Genomic DNA, 26676 nt, shown 5'->3' on the forward strand with positions numbered 1-26676 from the left:
CAGGCCCATTCTCTTGGCAAGTTTTGTGCAAGCTTGTAGATATAACAGTTATCAATGATTATGGCATTCAGAATTAATTGCAGGCTGGCTCTAATACAATGGCAACAGGGGTTGGAAATCAAGCTGTAAACTTCCTAGCATAGGACCTGGTCAATTGAATACTAAAGGTAGATAGGATTTATTTTATTACTTGCCTTTCTGGATATGGAAGCAGGAGAGGGGGAGGGTCCTCAAAAGAATTTCTATTCAGTCATGTCAGCATCAAAGTGTATCACTTTGTTATTGAACACCTGTTCTTCCACTCTCCCCTCCAGCTTTGGGCAAGGAGTGGGGAGGGGGGAGGTGGGAGTGGAGAGTTTGATGACATTGACCAGGTCCACCCTGTCTGATGGCAAGATTTCTGTTGGTGCAGCGGAAGAAAATGATGCATCCAAACACTCTTTGGAATGCAGAACAAAAATCCCTGTAGAGCTATGGACATCCCTGACTCACACCCAATGGCGTTTACAGTGGTGGTCCTAGTGGTCACTATAAATGTGAGCAGTACACAGACAGAATCAGAAGATATGATCAAGTCTTTTGAAAAACAGTGGCTGATAAATGTAGCGGGCCAGATGTTGAATGGAGTCTAAATTTCCTGGAAAATGGCACATCATTGAGCCTATGGGAAGTCTGCATTCCTTGCAAATCCTTCTCCCTACTAAACTGATGGCCTCTGTTCTAGAATGAGCCAAAGTCCATCTTGCTAAGGTAAAAACATCAGCGTCCTCCCTAATGCCATAGTGCACAGCAGACTGGGATAGGTTAATGAGCAATGAGTTGTAGGTGGGCTTTTCAGGATGTGAATGATTTCGACCCCCATGGGCAGTTTAGACCAAGCACATTGCTCCTCAGAGAACAGGAGGAAGGAAAATGACTAGTATTTGGGAAGGGGATCAATGGAAACAAACCCTTCTTCCATAACACATTCATCATTGTCCACAGACACAGCTTTGTGTTGTGCAGCACATCCACTGGAACCACTGCATGTTCCCATGGCAATGAAGTAACTGGACTTGTTAACGTGGCTCTGTGCTCATTCTATGGCATGATTGCAAACTTTGGGAATGGGATCTCTAAGCCTATTTCACGTAATGAAAAGGCATCAAGAAGAAAGGAGCAGGGTGAAGACAAGGCAAACCAACTCACATTGGAGGAAAATAAAGCAGCATGTTCTCTGCAAGTATTGAAAGGTTCTTTCCTCCAAAAGGAAAGAAAACTGTGTAAAACTGTTTTTCTTGAATGGCATCAAAGGATATGAAACTTCAAATGAAACAAAGCTCCAGTCAGATACATCATCACTTTGACTGAGTTAGCAGATATTAGGGGCTGAATGGCATAATTCATTTTATCTGCAATGATTTGATCAAGATGCAAACCCACTGGAGAATGGCAAGGTAAGTGGTGGCAAAGTCCTGGGAGATGTTTAACCAAACAGAATGCTGTTTGAGATTAGGCCTTTTTTTAAAATCACAGTGGAAGATGCAGCAACAGATTAAAGTTCTTGCATGGCATTACAGAGACGATGGGTGGATTGAAAAATGGTACAACTTGTTTTCCCACCTTGTACTCAAGAGGGGAGATACTGCATGGTTAAAATATTAATCACACGGGGGCCATATAACAATTTGTGAGCACATTTTGGTTGAGATGATACCAGGGAAGCTGGTGAAACAGAATTTAGATAAATATATATCAATGGAGTAGGCATGCTTAGATGAAGGGAATACCTTAATATTAATATGTGAATCAACTATGCATTAAATAATATAGAGCACTGATTATTAGTAATGGAAAATTAATTGGTAGATGAAATAAAATCAAGTCAAATCATTAATTATAATTCATAGGTTTGGAATTGGGACAATGAATGTTTAAGTAGGTCAGTCATGCATCTGCCTGGCTTTTTGCAATGATGCTTTCCCTTCACTTCTCTACTTACTGGCACTTGTGTATTGGATGTTGGATCTCTCACATAAATAGTTGGTTCAGATTTACGTACTCGATTTTCTTTCAGTTCTTTTGGTTCTTCCGAGAAGTTCTTTGACTTTATACATCCCATATTTTCTGTAAAACAATATATTATTGAGGCTCTGCAAGATTTAACTGCTGTTCATGCCACATATTCCAAATATTCCGCAAGAACTCGAACTAGGTAAAACTTATGTTGTCATGAGTATTTAGGGGTGAAGTTTTGGCTGTGATTGAACCGTATTGAAAATAATGTAGATTGATGTGTAAAACTAGCTACTGATATGCTGCTATACAAGACTAATTTGAGATCACTTTGTACATTAAGAACCATTTTCCAAAAATATAGATTTACAATTCACACTTTAGCATTTATTTCTAAAACTCACCCTACCACATTGGCAAAAATGTTGATAATTGGATATAAAGTCCCCATTTTCCTCAATTTCAAAGCTGCTGTTGATAACAAATCAATCAAAATACTATCTAAGTCACTCAGCAACTGATCTTGGGTGGCCTTTTCACATCTAGGAAGTAACTCTCCTTATCAACCCTTTCCCGCCCTCTCATCTGCCTCTTCCGCAACTATTTTAGAACATAGAACATAGAAAACCTACAGCACAATACAGGCCCTTTGGCCCACAAAGCTGTGCCAAACATGTCCTGACCTCAGAAATTACCTAGGCTTACCCATTGCCCTCTATTTTTCTAAGCTCCATGTACCTACACAGGAGTCTCTTAAAAGACCCTATCATATCCGCCTCCACCACTGTCGCCAGCAGCCCATTCTAAGCACTCATCACTCTCTGTATAAAAAACTTACCCCTGACATCTCCTCTGTACCTCCTTCCAAGCATCTTAAAACTGCCCTCTCGTGCTAGCCATTTCAACCCTGGGAAAAAGCCTCTGACTATTTACATGATCAATGCCTCTCATCAGAAAAGGCAGCGTTCACTCAATCTATTCTCATAAGGCATGCTCTTCAATCCAGGCAACATCCTTGTAAATCTCCTCTGCACCTTTTCTATGGTTTCTACATCTTTCCTGCAGTGAGGCGACCAGAACTGAGCACAGTACTCCAAGTGGGGTCTGACCAGGATCCTATGTAGCTGCAACATTACCTCTTGGCTCCTAAACACAATCCCACGATTGATGAAGGCCAATACACCGTATGCCTTCTTAACCATAGAGTCAACATGCACAACAGCTTTGAGCATCCTATGGACTCGGACCTGAAGATCCCTCTAATCATCCACACTGCCAAGAGCCTTACCATTAATACTATATTCTGCCATCATATTTGACCTACCAAAATGAACCACCATACACTTACCTGGGTTGAACTCCATCTGCCACTTCTCAGCACAGATTTGATTCCCATCAATGTCCCGCTGTAATCTCTGACAGCCCTCCACACTATCCACAACACCTCCAACCTTTGTGTCATCAGAAAACTTACTAACCCATCCCTCCACTTCCTTGTCCAGGTTATTTATAAAAATCACAAAGAGTAGGGATTCCAGAACAGATCCCACTTGTCACCAACCTCCATGCAGAATATGACCCATCTACAACCACTCTTTGCCTTCTGTGGGCAAGCCAGTTCTGGATCCACAAAACAATGTCCCTTTGGATCCCATGCCTCCTTACTTTCTCAGTAAGCCTTGCATGGGGTACCTTGTCAAATACCTTGCTGAAATCTATATACATTACATCTCTACCTTCATCAATGTGTTTAGTCACATCCTCAAAACATTCAATCAGGCTCATAAGGCACGATCTACTTTTGACAAAGCCTACCTTTGACTATTCCTACTCATATTATGCCTCTCCAAATGTTCATAAATCCTGCCTCTCAGGATCTTCCCCATCAACTTACCAACCACTGAAGTAAGACTCACTGGCCCCAATGTCATTTTCAATCTTCAATCTTTCCTCTCATTCTGATCCACAGTACAATAGTGTCAATGCATATTCCTCACCAAGATGTATTGACAAAAGTCATTCAAATCAGGCATGTTCTAAATATATATTTTGCATCTTTACATAATACAATAAAAACTCAAAAAAATTGTTTTAATTACATAGAGAATGATTGTAAGCATTGGAATGCCAAACTCTTTAGATTTCCAGTTTAGGCAATTTTACTTCAATGAGCACAGCCTGACTAGCATTTATCACAATTAAAGTAATGATTTATATTAACTTTCCGATTCACATTAATATTTGTCAGTTCTTACCACACATTGACATTTCCTGAGATTGCATTCTAATCTTTGACACTCAGTGAATGAAGACACTCAGAAAAGTTCTGCTAACTGGAATTACATTTCCTTTGAAGTCAAATTGTGATCCATTTTATGTTATAGTTTCTTGATCCTGATGTAACCTTTATAGAGAAATCAATGTGCACTGTTTCTTCAGGATAAGAGCAACAACTGGTATACAAAATGTGCACTGCAGATGCTGTCTGTGCATCTCCATTCAAAAGGCTTCCCACAGAAGTTTGACAATGTGCTTCTGTGAGCCTTTCGGTGACGTGTAGAGATTAACAGGGAACTGCTCCAGGCTCATCTACCAGGGAACCAAGCAAGGAGAAGTAACAGAAATGTAGATCAACTGTGCACTGCAAGTAATTTCATGAGCAGAGGCATGAATAAAGTCATGATGTCAAGGATAATTCTAGGAGTGAGAGGGAAGTAAACCAAAGGGAGAAATGGATAAAAATGGATTTTATGATTCTGGTTTAGAGCAGCAAGTAGAACACCTTTAGCCAAGCACAGGATAAAGTGAAGTTACACCTGGTTTTGTTGAATGGGTGAGCTGTTTTGGGTGGGGTGGGATTGGAGAAGAAGGGACCAGACCTTTGACAGGCACCCCTCTTATGCCTTTCTCAGATCTTTGTTGTGCAGCAAGACTGATATCACAGATTATTGACTTTATAAGTCTTATGCACAAATAACAGGATTGAAATATTCTTTAAGGAAGAGCTAGGTCTATTCTCTGCCGATCACTTTAAATAAAAAGTATTGTATTCTGGAAAGGGAATCAGAACAATGTAACCTGTTGGACTTCAGTTATCTAAGAGGAAGTGTGGTGAATTTCCCAAATTTGTTTCCCCATTGAAGTGTTTCTCGTTATTCATTTTAATAATTAATAATTGATTTATTGTCTGTGGAGAATGTTACATATCTACAGGTGGGTGAGGAGAGCATGCATCATGATGCATTCAGTATTGTGGTGCTGTGGGGTAGGTTGGATGGAACAGCTGTATTTTTACTTATTTTTCACTGAGGATTCTGAAATGTATTGGTGTTGAGCATTTGTGGTTTGAAACTATGCATTTGCATTGATTATGATAATGGGGAAGTTACAGAAAGCAAATACAGTAAGAAAATATATGATTGTTAAATATTGTGGCTAACTGTCTCCCTATTTCAGAGGCATTTAGTAGATGGTCACTTGAACAGTCACACAGGAAGGCAGCAGTAGAGACAGGGAAAACAGGGAAAAAAAGTGTTGAGGAAGAGATTAACATCACCCACTCCCCCACTCTCTTTTGGAGTTGCAGAGCGATGAAGGTCAATGTGGGGAGAGGAGGTCTGGCACATAAATCGAGACTTGTAACTCGAAACAGGAAACTTAAAATATGCAGGAGGCCTTTATATTGTGGGAAAGTAATACTGAACTTAAACAGCAGCCCCTAAAAATTGAAAGGCCATACATGTTTAAGGAGACATTGAGCCTATTCAGACATATGTTTTGACACCCAGGGAGTTAAGTGGGTAAGTTAAGATGTAGCCCAACTACATATATATGAATCTAGCTTCATCTGAGCAGATGTCTCAATCTAGCTTCAAAAGGGTTTTAGAAGTGCATGAAAAAGACGCCTTTCAAAGTTACAGGCCTCCATTTTTATCACCTCCCCCCTCCAACATGAAGCTTAAATAACTTCACTCTCCTGTGCCTGCTCAAATCAGTTTTAGTTGCTGCTCCATCCACACTATTCCCATCACTTCTATTCCCAACCATTTCCTCCCTCTGATTGACTTTCCAATTACTCTGAGTTTCCTCTTTGACTTTACTCATTTTCTTGCTTTTGAAATCATTACACGTAATGTACAGCACTCTGCCTCTCTACTTTACTGTCATTGTTTCTGAACTTTCTCTGTGATTTGCACCTTCAAAGGGCTTATTAAGATAAATACCTATACCTCCTCCAGAACAACAATCCCAATTGCCCATTAACTTGCTCACCACTGATCACCCTGCCAAATAGGAAATCTAGTAATCATCTTTCCAGTGTCCTCCTTAATTCCTACCCACCATGACCACCAACCCCCAAGCTCCAGTGTCAAATCTCTGAACCCTGACAATTAGCCACATTTCCCTTCAAAATATTTGACCACTGTGAATGAAGGCTTGCTAATCTTATTTTGGATGACTTCACTGTAAACGTTGGCATTCAGAGAAGACTGTATGTTCTTTAGCACAAAACACTGCAAGTGCAGCAAGTAATTTGTATGCATTTTAGGTCACCAACCTACAGGAACAATACCAGTAAGATAGAAAGAGTACAGAGAAAATTTACAAGAATGTTGCTGGGATTTGAGGACCTGAGTTAGGGAAAGGTTAGAATTTTATTGCCTAGAGCATAGAATGAGGGGAGATTTGACAGGAGTATACAAAATTAATGAGGGGTATAGAGAGGATAAATGTAAGCAGGCTTTCTCCAGATGTTGGTTGAGCCTAGAACTAGAGGTCATGGGTTAATGGTGAAAGGTGAAATGTTTAAAGGGAACTTCTTCACTCATAGGGTGCTGAGTGTGAAATGTCCTGCCAACAGAAGTGGTGGACACAGGTTCGATTTCAGCACTTAAGAGAAGTTTGGATAGGCACATAGTTGGGAGGGGGTATGGAGGGCTATCCTTCAGGTGCAGGTTGATGGGACTAGATAGGATAATATTTCAGCACTGACTAGATGGGCCAAAGAGCCAGTTTCTGTGCTGTATTGCTCTATGACTCTATTTGGAAGTAATTCATCTCTAGGGAAAGGAAGCAATAATCGATGGCTAATTAGTCATAGTCGTAATCATACTTTATTGATCCCGGGGGAAATTGGTTTTTGTTACAGTTGCACCATAAATAATAAATAGTAATAAAACCATAAATAGTTAAATAGTAATATGTAAATTATGCCAGGAAATAAATCCAGGACCCGCCTATTGGCTCAGGGTGTCTGACCCTCTAAGGGAGGAGTTGTAAAGTTTGATGGCCACAGGCAGGAATGACTTCCTATGACGCTCTGTGCTGCATCTCGGTGGAGTGAGTCTCTGGCTGAATGTACTCCTGTGCCCAACCAGTACATTATGTAGTGGATGGAAGACATTGTCCAAGATAGCATGCAACTTGGACAGCATCCTCTTATCAGACACCACCATCAGAGAGTCCAGTTCCATCCCCACAACATCACTGGCCTTACGAATTAGCTTGTTGATTCTGTTGGTGTCTGCTACCCTCAGCCTGCTGCCCCAGCACACAACATAAAGGATACCTCCCTGCCTGCTGTGACGTCCCACTATCTTCTTTCATTCAAAATGTTGCAGTCATATTTTGGAGATTGCCAAATATAATCCAATCCCTCTGGCACTCTACTTCCTAGAGCATGGCATCTTCTTCCACTTCTGTTATCACATATAAAGTCCTTGTTCTACTACTCATACAGGTAACAAAAGTTGACCATAAGGTATCTCAACTCTTTGCTTCTTGCTATCTAGTGACTTCTCAACCAAAGATTTCAAACCTTACCTCAATTTATCTCCTGAGCTTACTGCTCTCCTCCCTTAATCATCCTCTCCATATTCAGAGCCATCTCTTTTAACATTAGTATTTCATATACTCATACTATATGACTGGGTTCCAGCAGGACGCAGGCCCGAGAGCAGGGAATGAGCCAATATTTGGGTGCTGAAATGGGCTTGGAGGCAATTCAAAGCCGCAGAGTCGAGGCAGTGGGACCCAGTCCCGAGAGCAACAAACAAGCCGGTGTTTGACTGATTTCAGCACCAGGCTGAATCAGGGTGACGGATTTCAGGCCTGAGAGTGTATCGAAGTGGCGGGGCGCAGGTCTGAGAACGAGGAACGACCTGCTATTTGGCAGATTTATGTATCGGGCCAATTTGAAAAGGTTGGGGCCAGAGACAAGTGATGGGCTGATGTTCAACTTGCTGCTCTGCGCTGAACTGAGGCTGTGGCCCGCAACTAATTGGGTTCCAGATCGACTGTGACTGGCTTTGTGGTTTTGAACTTACTTTTGTGAACTTCATTTCTGGATGTTATTTGTTTACTTTTATCGTTTGCACAATTTGTTTTTTTTTCCTGCAGATTGTGTGCTTGATGATATTGTTTAAGTGAGTTCTACTGGGTTTCTTTGTTTTGTGCCTGCCTGAAAGGAGACAAATCTCAAGGTTGTATAAAGTATACATACTTTGATAATAAATGTAATTTGAACTTTAAGATCAGGTCTGATCAAATCCTTTTATCACTATCTCCCCACAACCCTTTTCCCCTCCTAATCAGAATTCCTGCAGTTCCAGAAAAGGATTAAAACATTTTCAATCCCATTAAAAACTATCTTCAGTATTTCATTTACCCCAACCTCAGCTCCATATTTAACATGTATTCCTTCTTGTCCTATTCAACTCATGTCTTTCCACCAGCATCGTGCTCTCATTTCCTCCATTCATAAAGTAACATTCTTTAACATTTAAAGAATGAGGCAGTTCACAGCCCCAGACCCTAGATCACTCAAGTCCTTCACACATTTTTGCTACAAAAGATCGAGATATTTAATTAACTGTGTCTGCAGCCTCCTCTTATCAGTTCCACAAACTCAAAATCATCTCAATGTTACCACTCCGTCAACCTCAAACATGGTACATTGGTTTCTTTCCCACCTCTCCTCAAGGCCTCGCCAACTGCATCTTATCCACTGGGCGATCCTCCAGTTCTCTCAATCCTTTTCTCTAAAGAGAGAAGACCAAGTAGGAATAAATTGGCTATTTTTGGGAGACTGTGACAGTGGGTTGCCATAGAGATCCATGCTGAGACTGCAGCCATTCACAATCTATATAGACAATCTGAATGAAGAGGTCAACTGCAATATATCCAAGCTTACTGAGCTACAAAGCTGGCTAGCATTGGATAGTGGGGGAGATTCTGTCAGGTAAAGGGGCACATACAAGGCATACAAGGTTACTTGGGGAAATGTGAGGTCATCTGTTTGGGGAGAAAATAGTACACATTTTTAAAATGGCATAAGATCAAAAGTGTTGGTGTTCAGAGGAACACATACAAAATGTTGGAGGAATTTAACAGGTCAGGCAGTATCTATGGAAAAGAATAAACAGTTGACGGTTTGGGCTGAGACCCTTCATCAGGACTGGAAAGGAAGGAGGAAGAAACCAGAATAAGAAGATGGGGGAACAGGTAAGAATACAAACTAGGAAGCCAGCTGGAGGGGGGAATGGAGATGAAACGTGAAGCTGGGAAGTGATAAGTTTAAAACGTAAATGGCTGAAGAAAAAGGAATCGGATAGGAGAGGACATTGGACCATGGAAAAAGGGAAGGAGGAGGACCATCAGGGGGAGGTGAGAAGTTGGTAAGAATAGAAGAGGTAAGAGGTGAGCCGGGGGGGGGGGGAATGAAAGGTGAGGGAAGAGGGAGTGGGAAAAATTGCCAGAAGTTAGAGAAATCAGTGTTCTTACCATCAGGATGGGGGCTACCCAGATGGAACATGAGGTGTTGCTCCTCCTACCTGAGGGTTGAGCATTTGTGGCAGAAGAAGAGGCCATGAACCAATACAAGACCATAAGGCCATAAGACCATAAGACATAGGAGCAGAATTAGGCCAGTTGGCCCATCAAGTCTGTTCCACCATTCAATCATAGCTGATCCTTTTTTCCCCTCATCAGCCCCACTCCCTGGCATTCTCCCCATAACCTATGATGCCATGGCCAACCAATAACCTATCACTCTCCACCTTAAATACACCCAATGACCTGACCTCTACAGCTGCCTGTGGCAATAAATTCCACAAATTCACCACCCTCTGACGAACAAAATTTCTCCACATCTCTGTTTTAAATGGATGTCCCTCTATCCTGAGGCTGTTCCCTCTTGTTCTTGACTCCCCCAACATGGGAAACATCCTTTCTACATTTACTCTGTCTTGGCTTTCAACATTCAGGAGGTTTCAGAACAGAACAGTTTTGGGCTCCTTATCTAAGAAAAATTGTGCTGGCATTGGAGAGGGTTCAGAGAGGGTCACAAGGATGATTCTGGGAATGAAAGGGCTATCGTGTGAGGATCGTTTGATGGCTCTGGGCCTGCACTCAGGGTGAGGCATCACTGGTGCCTTATAAAGCCTCAGCAACATATCCCTGGTCTTATATTCTTGACCCCTTGAAATGCATATGCCTTCCTCATCACTGACTCAAACAGCAAGTTAACCTTTAGGGTGTTCTGCACAAGGACTTCCAAGTCCCTTAGCATCTCAGATTTTTGGATTTTCTCCCCATTTAGAAAATAGACTGTACATTTACTTCTTCGACCAAAGTGCATGACCATGCATTTTCCAACATTGTATTTCATTTGCCACTCTCTTGCCCATTCTCTGAATCTGTCTAAGTCCTTCTGTAGTCTTCCTTTTTCCTCAGCACTACCTGCCCCTCCAGCAATCTTTGTATCATCTGCAAACTCAGCAAAACAATCACCTATTCCATCATCTAAATCATTGATATAAAGCATAAAAAGAAGTGGTCCCAACACCAGCCCCTGCTGAAGACTGGCAGCCAACCAGAAAAAGATCCTTTTATTCCCACTCGCTGCCTCCTACCAATGCCAACACTCTAACCATGTTAGTAACTTTCATCTAATGTCATGGGCTCTTAAGTTAATAAGCAGCCTGATGCGTGGCACCTTGTGAAAGGCCTTCTAAAAGTCCAAATATACAACATCCATTGCATTTCCTTTATCTATTCTACCTGTAATCTCCTCAAAAAATTCCAACAAGTTTGTCAGGGCAAGATTTTCCCTTAAGGAAACCATGTTGACTTTGTCCTATCTTGTCCTGTGTCACCAAGTAATCCATAACCTCATCCTTAACAATTGACTCCAACACCTTCCCAACCACTGAGGTTAGGCTATCTGGTCTATACTTTCCTTTCTGCTGCCTCCCTCCTTTCTTAAAGAGTGGAGTGACATTTTCAAATTTCCAATCCTCCAGAACCATGCCAGAGTCCAATGATTCTTGAACGATCATTACTAATGCCTCTACAATCTCTACCACTACCTCTTTCAGAACCCTAGATTGCAGTTCATCTGGTCCAGGTGATTTATGTACCTTTAGGTCTTTCAGCTTTTTGAGCACCTTCTTCCTTGTAATAGTAACTGCACCCACTTCTCTTCCCTTACGCCCTTCAACACCTGGCACACTGCTAGTGTCTTCCACAGTGAAGACTGATGCAAAATACTCATCTAGTTCATCTGTCATCTCCTTGCCATTGCTCCCCCCCGCCGTTATTTTTTCTCCGGCCTCATTATCTAGCTGTCCCATATCCACTCTCATCTCTCTTATTTTTTTATATATAATTGAAAAAGCTTTTTCAATCCAACTTGATACTGTTTGTTAGCTTGCCTTTATATTTTATCTTTTCCCTCCTAATTATTCTTTTAGTTGCTTTCTGTAGGATTTTAAATGATTCTGAATCCTCTATCTTCCTGCTAATTTTTGCTTTGTTGTATGCCACCTCCTTTGTTTTTACATTAGCCTTGACTTCCCTCGTCAGCCATGATTTTAGTATTTTACCATTTGAGTACTTCTTTGTTTTTGGAATACATTTATCCTGCACCTTCCTCATTTTTCCCACAAACTCAAGCCATTGCTGGTGTCATCTTTGCCAGCAATTTCCTTCCAATTTACTTTGGCCAACTCCTCTCTCATACCATTGTAATTTCTTTTATTCTACTGAAATTACCACTGATCCACTGATAAGATTATTTATTCTGTTCTGTGCATTGAGATATAACATTCTGAGTACTGTATCTGTGGCCTTTTTGATTCTGCATCCCTAATGCACCGATACTTATCTTGCTGACTGCAATTTTGTCCTATCATCTGCCTGACCTTCTTGACATCTGACTGCATGCTGTCTTTGCTTTTTTAACATCCAATCTATCCGACATCCCTTTACTCCAGTTCCCATCCCCCTGCCAAATTAGTTTGAACTCTCCCCAACAGCTCTAACAAATCTGTCCATGGGAATATCGGTCCTGCTCGGGTTCAGGTGCAACCCGTCCCTTTTGTACAGGTCATACCTCCCCCAGAAGAGTTCCCAATGATCCAAGCACCTGAAACTCTGACCCCTGCACCAGCTTCTGAGCCACGTATTTATCTGACAGATCATCCTGTTTCAAACCTCACTGGCCCTTGGCACAGGTAACAATCCAGAAATTACTACCGGTCGGAAGGGGAATGGGGATTGGAATTAAGGTAGTTAGGCACCAAGAAATGCTGCTTGTTGTGGATAGAGAAAAAGTACTCGACAAAGAGGCCCCCCCAATCTACGTTGGATGTCACCAAGGTAGAGGTGGCTGCATTTGAAGCACCAGGTACAGTAAGCAACCTAAACAGATGGTTCGGCACAGCCAAGAAGGGCCAAAGGGCCTGTTTCTGTGCTGTAGTTTCTATGGTTCTATACTTCACCTGGAAGGAGGGTTTGGGGCTCTAACAGGAGGTGAATGGGCAGGTGTCGCACTCCTTCTGTTTGCAGGGATAAGTGCCGGGAGAGAGATTAGTGAGCAGGGACAAGTAGGGAGTGTTCAAAGGAGCTATTCGTCGTTTTCAGGAAGTCCTTCGAGTGGACTCAATAATTAGGAAGGCAAACAGCGAGCTGATTCCTATTGCAGCTCACAGTTTATGATCCTAATTGTTCCACATAAATATGACCATGGTGAGACCATATCTGCAATTTGTTTACTAGCCTGGAGTCCCTGTACAAGGAGGCTAATGTTTACAATGGAGGAAACCCTGCAGAAGTTCAGCAATGCAGTGTGTTTGTTTTATGAGGGAGGGATTAACAGATTAAGCCTAATCTAAGGTTAAAAGAATGACGTGCCCTTAACAAGGATTTGACAGGGTTAATGTAAAGATAATAATTTCCTGAGCCAGGATTACATAACCAGTGGTTACAGTCTTAAAATAAGTCTGAGAGAAGATGAAAAGTGGATAAGGTATCTTGAATTATCTTCTCAAGAAGGCTGTGGAAGTTAGTCACAGTATATACAAAACAGAGATAGATTTTTAGATATTGACCAATTCAAAGGATGTGGGATTAGTGCAGGGAAGTGATGCTAGGGGTAGAAGATAAACTACGATTTTAAGGAATTTGTGGAGCTAATGTGAGGGAAAACAAATCCTACACCAGCTGGTGTTGTTGACAGAACCACCCCCTCCTTGTCCAACCGGCATAAAGGAATCTTTTCCCACTTCAAATCTTTGTCCCTCACTTGCTCCAGTCTGAAAGCTTGTTGTTGTTGTTCCTTTTGGCACCTTGTGGTACATCAGGCAGCAACTTTGCTGTTTCTTTAGCATTTGTCTGTTTTTTTTTTTACGAGGCCGAGCTGCTAGCTCGATACTCAACCCAGGATGGTTGGAAAGCGTGCAAGGGAGCCAGCTGGACCACACACCTTGAAGTCTGGTGTGGATGCCACTACGCCATCGGCTGGCTAGTTTCAAAGGTTTCTTATCTGAATATTCCTGAGCTAGCCATACAATCTGGTACACCCAATCCAAGAATCAATCAATCAATACACGTCTCCAAAGCTCTTGACATCTCTGAGATCAATAAGATTCATATGCAGTTATCATTCTGCCAGTTTTCTATTTTTTATACAAGAATGTTTTATTTTGAGAGGCTACATAAAACTTTTGGGTGGCAGGGTGAAGATTTGTCTGTACCAAAAGACGTGTAAGGTGCTCCTTCCCTCTGGTGGCCTGCAAGTTCCCCTGGACAAGATGTAGCACTTCCTTAGCAACCCCCTTCCCCCCCCCCCCCCACATCAGGGTCATGAGAAGCCATGGAGATGGGGAGGTGGTGGATGGTCAAATGAGCAGCTAGTGCATATCCCAGCTTCTGTTTATGCAACCATCGGCTCCAGGCAGGCAATCTCTGAAAAATATTGATAATGGGGCTGGGGTCGCCTGCCTTGTAAGACACTGCCCAGAAGAAGGCAATGGCAAACCACTTCGGTAGAATTTTGCCAAGAACAATCATGATCGTAGGTCATGAATGCCCACATCGTACAATGCAACACATAGAGCAGCAGTGTTCTGTACTGCGTGTGGGATGTGGGAAGTCTGGGAGACCTCTGGCAAGTACACCTGCACCAGGTGCACTAAGCTGCAGATCCTGAAAGAACGTATTCATGAACTGGAGTTGCAGCACGATGACCTTCGACTCATACAGGAGAATAAGGAGGCGATCGGCAGGAGCTACAGGGAGGTAGTTACCCCCAGGATGCAAGAGACAAGCAACTGGTGACTGTCAGGAGAAAGAGGGGAAATACACAGCCAGTGCAGAGTACACCTGTGGCTGTTCCCCTCAGTAATAATTATATAACTTTACATACTGTTAAGGGGGATGCCGCAGTGACCGGGTCTCTGGCACTGAGTCTGGTGTTGTGGTTTAGAAGAGCAGAGAGGAGAAGAGGACCTGCAGTGTTGACAGGAGATTCTTTATTCAGAGGAACAGGGACGAGGTTCTGTGGGCACAATAGAGACACCCGATAGTATGTTGCCTCCCTAGTGTCAGGATCAGGGATGTCTCGGATCGTGTCCATAGCATTCTCAAGGGTGAGTGTGAACAGCCAGAAATCTTGGTACATTTTGACACCAATGACATACATAGATAAGGTGAGGAGGTCCTGAAGAGAGATTTTAGGGAGCTGAGGAACAGAACCCCGAGAGTAGTAATCTCAGGATAGCTGTCTGTGCCACGTGCCAGTGAGGGTAAGAATAGGATGAATGTGTGGCTGGGAACTGGTGTAGGGGGCAGGGGTGCAGGTATATGGATCATTGGGATCTCTTCTGGGAAGGTATGACCTGTACAAAAGGGATGGGTTACACCAGAACCCAAGGGGGACCAATATCCTTGTGGGCAGGTTGGCTAGAGTTGTTTTAGTGGGTCTAAACTAATTTGATAGGTGGGTAGGAACTGGAGTGATAGTGCTGAAGATGCAGATGTTGGTTTACATACAGAGGGAATGTGTAGTGAGATTCCCAGCAAGGAGAAGCTGATGATAGGGCAAAATTGCAGTCAACAGGATGAGTTGTAATGTAAAAGGTGGACAAAATTGACAAGGGTGAATACAGGACTGAAGTTGTTATATTTGAATGTGCACAGTTCACGGAATAAGGTAGATGAACATAGCACAGTTACACATTGGCAAGTATATGTTGTAGGCTCACTGAATCATGGCTGAAAGAAGATTATAGTTGGGAGCTTAATGTCCAAGGATATACATTGCATCGAAAGATAGACAGGAAGACAGGAGGGTGGCAAGGCTCTGTTGGTAAAAAAATTAAATTAAATCACAAGAAAGAGATGACATAGGGTGAGAAGGTGTGCATGCCAAAAGGACAATGTGACAATAGTCATGGGGGTTTTCCATATGGAGGTAGGTGATGGAGTCCAACAGAAGGAATTTCTAGAATGCCTATAAAATGGTTCCTTAGAGCAGCTCAAGGTTGAACCTACCAGGGGATTAGCTAATCTGATATGGGTATTGTGCAATAAACCAGAATTGATTAGAGAGCTTAAGGTAAAAGAACCCTCAGTGGTAAGTGATTATAATATGATCAAATTCATGCTGAAATTGAAGAAGGAGAAGCTAAAAACAAATGTAACAGTATTACAGTGGCGTAAAGGGAATTACAGAGGCATGACAGAGGAGTTGGCCAGAATTGATTGGAAAAGAACACTAGCAGGGATGACAGCAGAGCAGCAATGGCTGGAATTTCTGGAAGTAACTCGGGGGGCACAGGATATATACATCCCAAAGAGGTTGTGTCATCTTGCTTTTATTCCTAAAGACAAGATGACATAACCGTGGCAAACAAGAGAAGTCGAAGGCAACATAAGAGCCAAAGACAGAATATATAATACAGAAAAAATTAGTGGTAAGTTAGAGGATCTGGAAGCTTTCAAATACCAACAGAATACATGGAAAAAGTCATTAGGAAGGTAAAGATGGAATACTAAAGTAAGCTAGCCAAAAATATTAAAGAGGATACCGAATTATTTTTTCAGATACATAAAGTGTAAAAGAGAGGCGAGAGTGGATATCAGATCGCTGGAAAACAATGCTGGAGAGGTTGTAATGGGGGACAATGAAATGGCAGATGAACTAAATAAGTGTTTGGCATCAGTTTTCACTGTAGAAAACAGTAGTAGCATGGTGGAAGTTCCAGTTGTCAGCATCATGAATTGTGTGAAGTTACTATTACTGGGGAGAAGGTTCTGAAGGTAGATAAGTCACCTGGACCAGAAAGGTTCTGAAAGAGGTGGCTGAAGAGATTGTGGAGGCATTAGTAATGATCTTTCAAGATCACTAGGTTCTGGAATGGTTCCTGAATACTGGAAAATTGCAAGTGTCACTCCACTCTTCAAGAAGGGAGACAGGCAGAAGATAGGAAATTATAGTTAGTCTTTTAGTCTAACTTCAGTGGTTGGGAAGATGTTGGAGTCGATAATTAAGCATGCAATTTTGGAGCACTTGAAGGCACATGATAAAATAGGCCGTGGTCAGTATGATTTTCTTAAGGCAAAATCTTGCCTCAAAAATCTATTGCAAGTCTTTGAAAGAATAACAAGCAGGATAGACAAAGGAAAATTGGTTGATTTTGTGTACTTGGATTTTCAAACGGCCTTTGACAAGCTGCTATGCATGAGGCTGCTTAACCCAAATCTATGCTTGTATCTTATCTTCCATAATTTTATTTCCTGGTTATTGATTCTTGCCAAAGTACTGAAGTACTAAGTTCCACCTTCCTCTATGTAGTGCTTAAACTGAAAGGGCACCTACACTTCAGGGATCCCAGTTGCAGGTTGCCAAATATCTAACAATTTCTGAATATCTATCAATTTAACCATCAATCATATCCCTATAATATCTTGGAAAGAATTTATAATAGCTTCTGTCTAGCAGAACTAATTCTGGGACATCCCAAGGATTTATTATTAACATCTGAATTTTACCCACATCTGAATTTTGCCTGAAAATTATTCTTGAGCAATGCCATCTGAAAACCCAACTTAGGTTTCCATGGTTAAGTTACCATAATCTCTCAACCCTCTTTTCTTGTGCCAAGTTGTCAGACCCTTTATTTTATATCCAATCCTGAATAAACAGGAATATACAATATAAATAATTGGGGGACTAAAGCCATTAATTTTTGTTTCTGCTACATAGTCATAGTTATAGTCATACTTTATGACTATGACTATGTAGAAGAAACAAAAATTAATGGCTTTAGACACCATTCCTACGTTATAACAAAACCAAAGTTAAATTTGACAGCAGGCACTACCTGACTTACTGAGTATTTCCATCAATTACTCTTTTATTCCATTTCCGAGCCTGAGCTCCATTGCCCTCCTTTGGCAACTGCCTGGGTCTGGGCTGGGCTGTTCACAACTTGACTGAGAAAGCTTCAGACTATGTTTAACTGCTTCACGTAGACTGACAATTTTCATAGCCATCACAACCAATATTCAAACCTCTGCTGGCTTTGCATTTGTTCCAATAAACTTTTGCCTAGTCTCCGTCAAAGTCCTGTCTGCTTAATCTAAGGTTACACAGAATCCTGCTACCCATGATCCAGCATATCACTAAATTCTATTCATTAGTCGCTCTTTTCTTGATACTCTACATGACAGAGATACCCGCATGGTGTGTTGCCTCCCAGGTGCCAGGGTACGGGATGTCTTGGATCGGGTCCTGAATATTCTAAAGGGGGAGGGTGAGCAGCCAGTTGTCTTGGTACATGTTGGTACCAATGACATAGACAGGACAAAGGAGGAGGTCCTGAAGAGAGATTTCCAGGAGTTAGGAAGGAAGCTGAGAAGCAGGACCTCCAGGGTAGTAACCTCGGGATTGCTACCTGTGCCACGTGCTAGCGAGGGCAAGAGTTGTCGGATCAGGCAGATGAATGCCTGGCTGAGAGACTGGTGTAGGGGGCAGGGCTTCAGATTCTTGGATAATTGGCATCTCTTCTGGGGGAAGTATGACCTGTTCAAAAAGGACAGGTTACACCTGAACCCGAAGGCATCCAATATCCTGGCAGGAAAGTTTAATAGAGCTGTTAGGGAGGGTTTAAACTAATTTGGCAGGGGGTTGGGAACCAGAATGATAGAGCGGAGGAAGGGGAAAACAGAAATAAATCTAAGATAGTGAGCAGTAAAGATGTCAGGAAAGACAGGCAGGTGATGGGGCAAATGTGTAGCCATTGGGATGAGTTGAAGTGCAATAAAGTTGCAGTGAAATCAAAGCAAAAAGTATCAAATACTGGTCTTAAGGTGTTGTACTGAAATGCACGCAGCATAAGGAATAAGGTGGATGATTTTGTTGTACAGCTACAGATTGGCAGGTATGATATTGTGGCCATCACTGAGACCTGGCTAAAGGATGCATGTCTCTGGGAGCTGAACGTCCAAGGATACATGGTGTATCGGAAGGATAGGAAGGTAGGCAGAGGGGGAGGCGTGGCTTTATTGGTAAGAAATGATATTAAATCATTAGAAAGAGGTGATATAGGATGGGAAGGTGCAGAATCTTTATGGGTTGAGCTAAGGAATAGCAGGGGTAAAAGGACCCTGATGGCAGTTATTTATAGGCCTCCAAACAGCTGCAGGGATGTAGACTACAAATTACAACTGGAAATAGAAAAGGCTTGTCAGAAGGGCAGTGTTATGATAATTGTGGGGGATTTTAACATGCGAGTAGATTGGAAAAATCAGGTCGGCACTGGATCTCAAGAGAGAGAATTTGTAGAATATCTGCAAGATGGCTTTTTAGAACAGCTTGTTGTTGAGCCCACTAGGGGATCGGCTGTACTGGATTGGGTATTGTGTAATGAACCGGAGGTGATTAGAGAGATTGAGGTGAAGGAACCCTTAGGAGGCAGTGATCATAACATGATTGAGTTCACTGTGAAATTAGAAAAAGAGAAGCCGAAATCTGATGTGTCGGTGTTTCAGTGGAGTAAAGGAAATTACAGTGGCATGAGAGAGGAACTGGCCAAAGTTGACTGGAAAGAGACACTGGCGAGAAAGACGGCAGAGCAGCAGTGGCTGGAGTTTATGCGAGAAATGAGGAATGTGCAAGACAGATATATTCCAAAAAAGAAGAAATTTTCGAGTGGAAAAAGGATGCAACCGTGGTTGACAAGAGAAGTCAAAGCCAAAGTTAAAGCAAAGGAGAGGGCATACAAGGAAGCAAAAATTAGTGGGAAGACAGAGGATTGGGAAGTTTTTAAAACCTTACAAAAGGAAACCAAGAAGGTCATTAAGAGAGAAAAGATTAACTATGAAAGGAAACTAGCAAATAATGTCAAAGAGGATACTAAAAGCTTTTTCAAGTATATAAAGAGTAAAAGACAGGTGAGAGTAGATATAGGACCGATAGAAAATGATACTGGAGAAATTGTAATGGGAGATGAGGAGATGGCAGAGGAATTGAACAAGTATTTTGCATCAGTCTTCACTGAGGAAGACAGCAGGATACCGGACATTCAAGGGTGGCAGGGAAGAGAAGTGTGCGCAATCACAATTACGACAGAGAAAGTACTCAGGAAGCTGAATAGGCTAAAGGTCGATAAATCTCCTGGACCAGATGGAATGCACCCTCGTGTTCTGAAGAAAGTAGCTGTGGAGATTGCGGAGGCATTAGCAATGATCTCTCAAAAGTTGATAGATTCTGGCATGGTTCCGGAAGACTGGAAGATTGCAAATGTCACACCGCTATTTAAGAAGGGGGCAAGGAAGCAAAAAGGAAATTATAGACCTGTTAGCTTGACGTCGGCGGTTGGGAAGTTGTTGGAGTCGATTGTCAACGATGAGGTTACAGAGTACCTGGAGGCATATGACAAGATAGGCAGAACTCAGCATGGATTCCTTAAAGGAAAATCCTGCCTGACAAACCTATTACAATTTTTTGAGGAAATTACCAGTAGGCTAGACAAGGGAGATGCAGTGGATGTTGTATATTTGGATTTTCAGAAGGCCTTTGACAAGGTGCCACACATGAGGCTACTTAACAAGATAAGAGCCCATGGAATTACAGGAAAGTTACATACGCGGATAGAGCATTGGCTGATTGGCAGGAAACAGAGAGTGGGAATAAAGGGATCCTATTCTGGTTGGCTGCTGGTTACCAGTGGTATTCCACAGGGATCAGTGTTGGGGCCGCTTCTTTTTACATTGTACATCAACGATCTGGATTATGGAATAGATGGCTTTGTGGCTAAGTTTGCTGACGATACAAAGATAGGTGGAGGGGCCGGTAGTGCTGAGGAAACAGAGAGTCTGCAGAGAGACTTGGATAGATTGGAAGAATGGGCAGAGAAGTGGCAAATGAAGTACAATGTTGGAAAGTGTATGGTTATGCACTTTGGCAGAAAAAATAAATGGGCAGACTATTATTTAAATGAGGAAAGAATTCAAAGTTCTGAGATGCAATGGGACTTGGGAGTCCTCATACAGGATTCCCTTAAAGTTAACCTCCAGGTTGAGTCAGTAGTGAAGAAGGCGAATGCAATGTTGGCATTCATTTCTAGAGGAATAAAGTATAGGAGCAGGGATGTGATGTTGAGGCTCTATAAGGCGCTGGTGAGACCTCACTTGGAGTACTGTGGGCAGTTTTGGTCTCCTGATTTAAGAAAGGATGTGCTGACGTTGGAGAGGGTACAGAGAAGATTCACGAGAATGATTCTGGGAATGAGAGGGTTAACATATGAGGAACGTTTGTCCGCTCTTGGACTGTATTCCTTGGAGTTTAGAAGAATGAGGGGAGACCTCATAGAAACATTTTAAATGTTAAAAGGCATGGACAGAGTGGATGTGGCAAAGTTGTTTCCCATGATGGGGGAGTCTAGTACAAGAGGGCATGACTTCAGGATTGAAGGGCGCCCTTTCAGAACAGAAATGCGAAGAAATTTTTTTAGTCAGAGGGTGGTGAATCTATGGAATTTGTTGCCACGGGCAGCAGTGGAGGCCAAGTCTTTGGGCCTATTTAAGGCAGAGATTGATAGGTATCTGAGTAGCCAGGGCATCAAGGGTTATGGTGAGAAGGCGGGGCAGTGGGACTAAATAGGATAAAGTGGATCAGCTCATGATAAAATGGCGGAGCAGAATCAATGGGCCGAATGGCCTACTTCTGCTCCTATGTCTTATGGTCTTATGGTCTACATTGACTTGCATTTAAAAGAATCCTCTAATTCTGAAGATATTCACTATTTTCCAACACTTCTAAGGCCTAGCTTTCTCTAGCTATAATTGCCTTGAAAATTGCACCTCTCCTGTCAATGTGAAGCTTTTAGGCATGGACACTTTTAACTTCTCCATCACTGCCTGCTGAAATGTTAGCTCTTAAGGCACTAATACTTTCCCTCTACGCTGTTACAGATAATTTTACTTCCCTAGTAAAGAACCTCTTTACCTCTTCAGTTTCCAAACCTGTTCAATCACAGGGCATTTATCACAGCATGGTCTAAAATAGAATAGTTCGCTCTTAATTTTGTTACACTTCAGCATGGCTCCAATTTCAACATTGTACGCACTGTAGCAAGGTGATATGTAGGCTGATGGACTGATGCCGTACCTGGAGGATCTAACAAGAGTGGGGCACATCTGAGCTGACTAAGTTATTCAGTGAAGATAATTTTCAATGCTTATTGGGGTCCTCATGAAAGGAAGGACAAGAGAATTAGGTGCATATTATTAGTTCTGACTATTACTACATTTCAAATACAAATAATACAGCAGGTCACTATACAGAAATTACTTCAGTATGAATCAAGCTGTGATGGCATTTGCTGCCCACTGTTACTGCAGAAAACTCAGCTAAGTAAATTCATACCCCATCAAATAGATATGTTAATATAATCCATCTGCCATTAGCAATTTCCTCAGCAGTAATATTATATTCTATTTCATAGTTCATTCACGAAAAATTCCTAAATTTGCCACAATCTCCCCACAATACAATTGCCAACTCTTATATGCAATGTGTAAATATACAACATGCATTTATTTTCAGTTTCAACATAATAATTTGCAGATTATTTATCAACCATTTTATTACTTACTAACGTAGGGAATACATTTAGGAAACCTTAATTAAGAGTATGTTTAGCTAAAGAAAGGAATTCTCCTTTTTCAGTTTAACATGTTCTCTCCATAACTTGATTTCATACAGTACATTAAATTGGAATTTGTCTTTTTATGAACTGGTGGAGATCACATTGAGAGTAATCAATTTCTAATAGTATTTTGATAATTACTGTTTCAGGACTTTTTAAAAAATCTCAAGCTACCTATACCATTCAAAATCTGACTCTGATAAAACTCACTAACGTCAAAGGATAACAGATATCCCACAACATATTCCCACTGGAATGAGAAAGAAAAATTTAAGCACAAATATAAATTTGCACAGTTTTCCATACTTCTAAAATATCTAATCCTTTCACTTCTCCTGCTTTGGTTTAAAGTTAAGGACTGCAATCATGCTTAAACATTACAGAGACTTCACTAGAAGGACTGAGGAAGTCTTCCAGCAATTCTTGTTAGTTCTATTTTACATCTCAGATTAAAACAAAGTTGGTGTTTAGCATTTTTGTACTTTTTAAATTGGCTGCCCATCAGCAGATTGAAATCAAATATTATAAAAGGATATTTTACACAGAAGCTCTAATAATTTAACCAGAATGTTTTCACTTCTTTATGTCATACTGGGAAGTGGAAGGAAAATAAGTGCATAAAAATAATCCCAAAAAAGTATTGTCTGAATTTATGTTCACTGGCTATCATCCATATACAAGAACTTTAATGCTAGAAACACTGGAGGCATTTTGGTGTCAGCTCAAGTTAAATTAATCCAGGTAAATAAATCACTCTGCCCAAACTACAAGCCAATTTTTAACATACAAAGCAACCCTGGTGCTCTTCCTTCCCTCTTTCTCACGATCCACTCTCCTCTCTTATCAGATTCCTCCTGCTCAGCCCTTTGCTTTTTCCACTTATCACCTCCCAGTTTCTTACTTCATCCCCCACCCCCCATCACCCATCTGGTTTCTCCTATCACCTTTTTGTTTGTCCTCCTTCCCCTCCCCCACCTTATTCAGGTACCTTTCCCTTTCCATTCCAGTCCTGATAAAGGGTCTAGGCCCAAAACATTGACTGCTTATTCATTTCCACATATGCTCACTGCCCTGACCTGCTGAGTTCCTCCAGAATTTGGTATGTGTTGCTTCAACATACAAAATACACCTAATTTCTCAAAATATTTGTTCTGCCCCTTCCAAGTGAGATCAAAGGAGGACAACTATGGGTGATATGCACTGAAGATCCCATTAAATGTTGAAGATAATTGACCAGTTAATCGACGGGATTTATTGACACAGTATTCATTGTCTAATCTTTTTCTACGAGGCCATGGATATCTTTAATATTGACCCTGCGTTACTGGATCAAGCAAAAGAAGCATGGCTTTACAATTTTGTCCATACAATAATCCTATTCCACCGCTGAACTGGTAATAGGGTCTTGGGATAGGACTTGAAGCAATGGATTTGGAGTTTTGGTCTAAACAAGAATAGAGTATCTAAATATTGCTTGATTTAATCTTTATAAGTTCTGTGAAAGTCACTAGTACCAAACAAAAACATAATAGGCAAACAGCTAGCTTTTCTTCATATACAGGAAGATGTCTTCCATCAACCGCCTCAAAATGCGATATAAATTCTGAAGGTAAACAGGCATTTTATACTTAGAATCAATAATTAGAAGCTTCAGGAAGAGAAATCCATATTACTGCTAAAACATCATTGTGTCTACTGTTTGCAACTTCAGTGATATACTTGGTCCCGATCTGAATCCATATCTACTCCTCACCTGATTTACCTCCTAACTCACAATAAGTTGTTTTCTCTAATCAATAATAAGACTTGAATCGGCTCAAACTCCAATGACAACTGAGACACATGCTCTCATTTGTGCATAGAAATGTTGTCACATGTCAGTATCACAGTAAATCCTCAGCAGCACATCTCACTAACAACCATGTTTCACCTAGTCAGTTGCACAGACTATTTCCATTGTCTTGATGTGCTGCCTGTATTTGCAGTTATTTTCACATCAGCCTCTGGAATTTATTCACCAGACCTCACAAACAATACTGATAAACTACATGGCCATTTGTATTATGTCCTTATTCAATTGACAAATGTCCCTATCACAGTTTTATCATATTCACAGTGTGTTTCAACACACAAGTTTGTAATAAATTATCTTTGGTATCTTTTGATCACTTCTATTGAAAAAGAAATAAATGATTGGAGCATTGATAGGTTCTTGGTAGTAAGTGTGTCAAAGATTATGGGGAGAAGGCAGGAAAATAAGGTTGACAGGGAAAATGAATCTGCCTTGATGGAATGTTGGAGCAGACTCGATGGGCCAAGTGGCCGAATTCTGCTGCAATGTTTTATGGTCTATGATCTAAGTTAGGCAGATAGAAAGGCAGTATAAGTATAATTGACATTTTACTGCACTGAACTGGATTACATTCTGCAATTCTTGTCTGATGAAACACAAAGTCCACCAGGAATCATAAATAAGAGCAGACAATCAGATATCTTCTTGTACCAAAGAGTTTGGTCCTTGAATTTTCTTTCTTTTGTTTTCTATTCTTTATGAATATTCAATCAAATTTCTCCAAATGATAGAACATAAAATATAGAATATAGAAATTTACAGAACATTACAGGTCCTTCGGCCCACAATGTTGGGCCAACCATGTAGCCTACTCTAGAAACTGCCTAGAATTTCCCTAGCACACAGTCCTCTATTTTTCTAAGCGCCCTGTACCTACTTAAGAGGCTCTTCACAGACCCTATGTATCCAATGATGTTACACTCCCTCTCTTTATCCACTTGAAGCATGGAATTTCTTACCAAAACTGGAATTTATTTTTGAGTGAATCATTTGATATTTCAGCTTGATACAGTCTTTAGACAAAAGGGAATCACAGAAAGCCACTTCAGTGCTTTCAAAGAGCCTCTGATGAAGCAAATGTGAGGCTTACAACTTTAGAATGATGGATCAAATCACACGAATTCTGATTAATATACCATTAAATGCAAAAAAGCAAATCAGGTAAAGTAAAATTAAATGAAGCTAAGCCATATCGGTCAAGAGCAAATTAGGGGATGGATGGTGGGGCGGGGAGGGGCGCTGGAGTAATATTGATGTTTTCTCTCAGAATTGTGTATCTGCATTATTTTGAATTGAATTAATAAATTAAACAGTAATTCCCAAACAATACCAAGATTTTTTATGGAATGGAAAATGGCCCTCATATGAGTTGAGGTAGAATCTGGGAGCTCAAGGTTTACATGTGATAACTATAAACAAGTGACTGCCACATTTCCCATCACCTAGGTTCCAGGAAATTGCTTTTCATTCAAACATATCACAATTGGAAAAAATAGTTGCGATGAGACCCTCCTTATAGTATTTACTGTCATTCAGATAAATCTTTATATAATGTAACAGGAAAATTGCACAGTCTAACTGGAGCTAAACCAACATTTCCAGTTGTGATTCCTTATTTCATTTTCTCTTCTTTCATTCTTCAAATGTTCAAAATGCTGCAAATACCTTGTTGCAGCTCTATTTACTGAAATGCCAATTTTCAAAAAATTATTTATCCATATCCTACATTTTCAGTTCTACTATACATTGTACAGAATTCTTCTTTGGGTATTTCTTGTGTGTTGTTCCAAAGACCATTACTGGCAACTTTGTGTCATGGCCGTGTGGTTTACAGAAATTCACCCTTACAAAATTTATCCATCACCACCCAAAAGCTGAGAAATGAAATTTCTCTCAAGGAATTTGTATGGTATAACAGTAAATAGATCTACACAAGGTTTTTTTTCCACATTTCTTGATACACATGCAGATGACAGCTTTGCAATACAGAAAACCACAACAAGGACTGTTTTCTAGAAATGCAACAGCCCTCCCCCCCCACCCAATTGATTTGTGAATCACCAGTATAAACTTATCCACATTAAACTGTGTCTTGTACTGGCCCTCTATCAGGCTGCTTTCTTCCTCTCCTCAAAGCCACTCACAGTCTTCCTCACCTGGTCTCCCACTTACATCAGGAACAGATTTCAACATGTTTCTCTCGTCATAATCCAATAATTATGTATTAGCTATTTGCTTGAACTCTTTGTTTTCTAACCATTAGCTAACTTTAAATTGGATCCTTATTCTGTCATATTGACCCAAGACCTGAATGTTAGCAACTCAGTAGAGGCC

At 41.1% G+C, this 26676-nt stretch overlaps 1 protein-coding gene across 2 annotated transcripts in view; it reads right to left on the bottom strand.

Annotated features, from left to right (window-relative positions):
- Positions 1–26676, bottom strand: part of lyn (LYN proto-oncogene, Src family tyrosine kinase) — a 102616-nt gene that overhangs the window by 65093 nt on the left and 10847 nt on the right. The window contains exon 2 of one of the 2 annotated variants that reach the window (XM_072254793.1): positions 2042–2106. In XM_072254793.1, coding sequence (XP_072110894.1) covers positions 2042–2101 — 60 coding nt within the window. In that variant the 5' untranslated portion in view covers positions 2102–2106. Of the gene's footprint in view, positions 1–1981; positions 2107–26676 lie in introns of both variants that reach the window. The other variant, XM_072254789.1, reaches the window with a different exon arrangement.

The sequence above is a fragment of the Mobula birostris genome, chromosome 1 (genome assembly GCF_030028105.1).
Source record: "Mobula birostris isolate sMobBir1 chromosome 1, sMobBir1.hap1, whole genome shotgun sequence".
NCBI lineage: Eukaryota > Metazoa > Chordata > Chondrichthyes > Myliobatiformes > Myliobatidae > Mobula > Mobula birostris.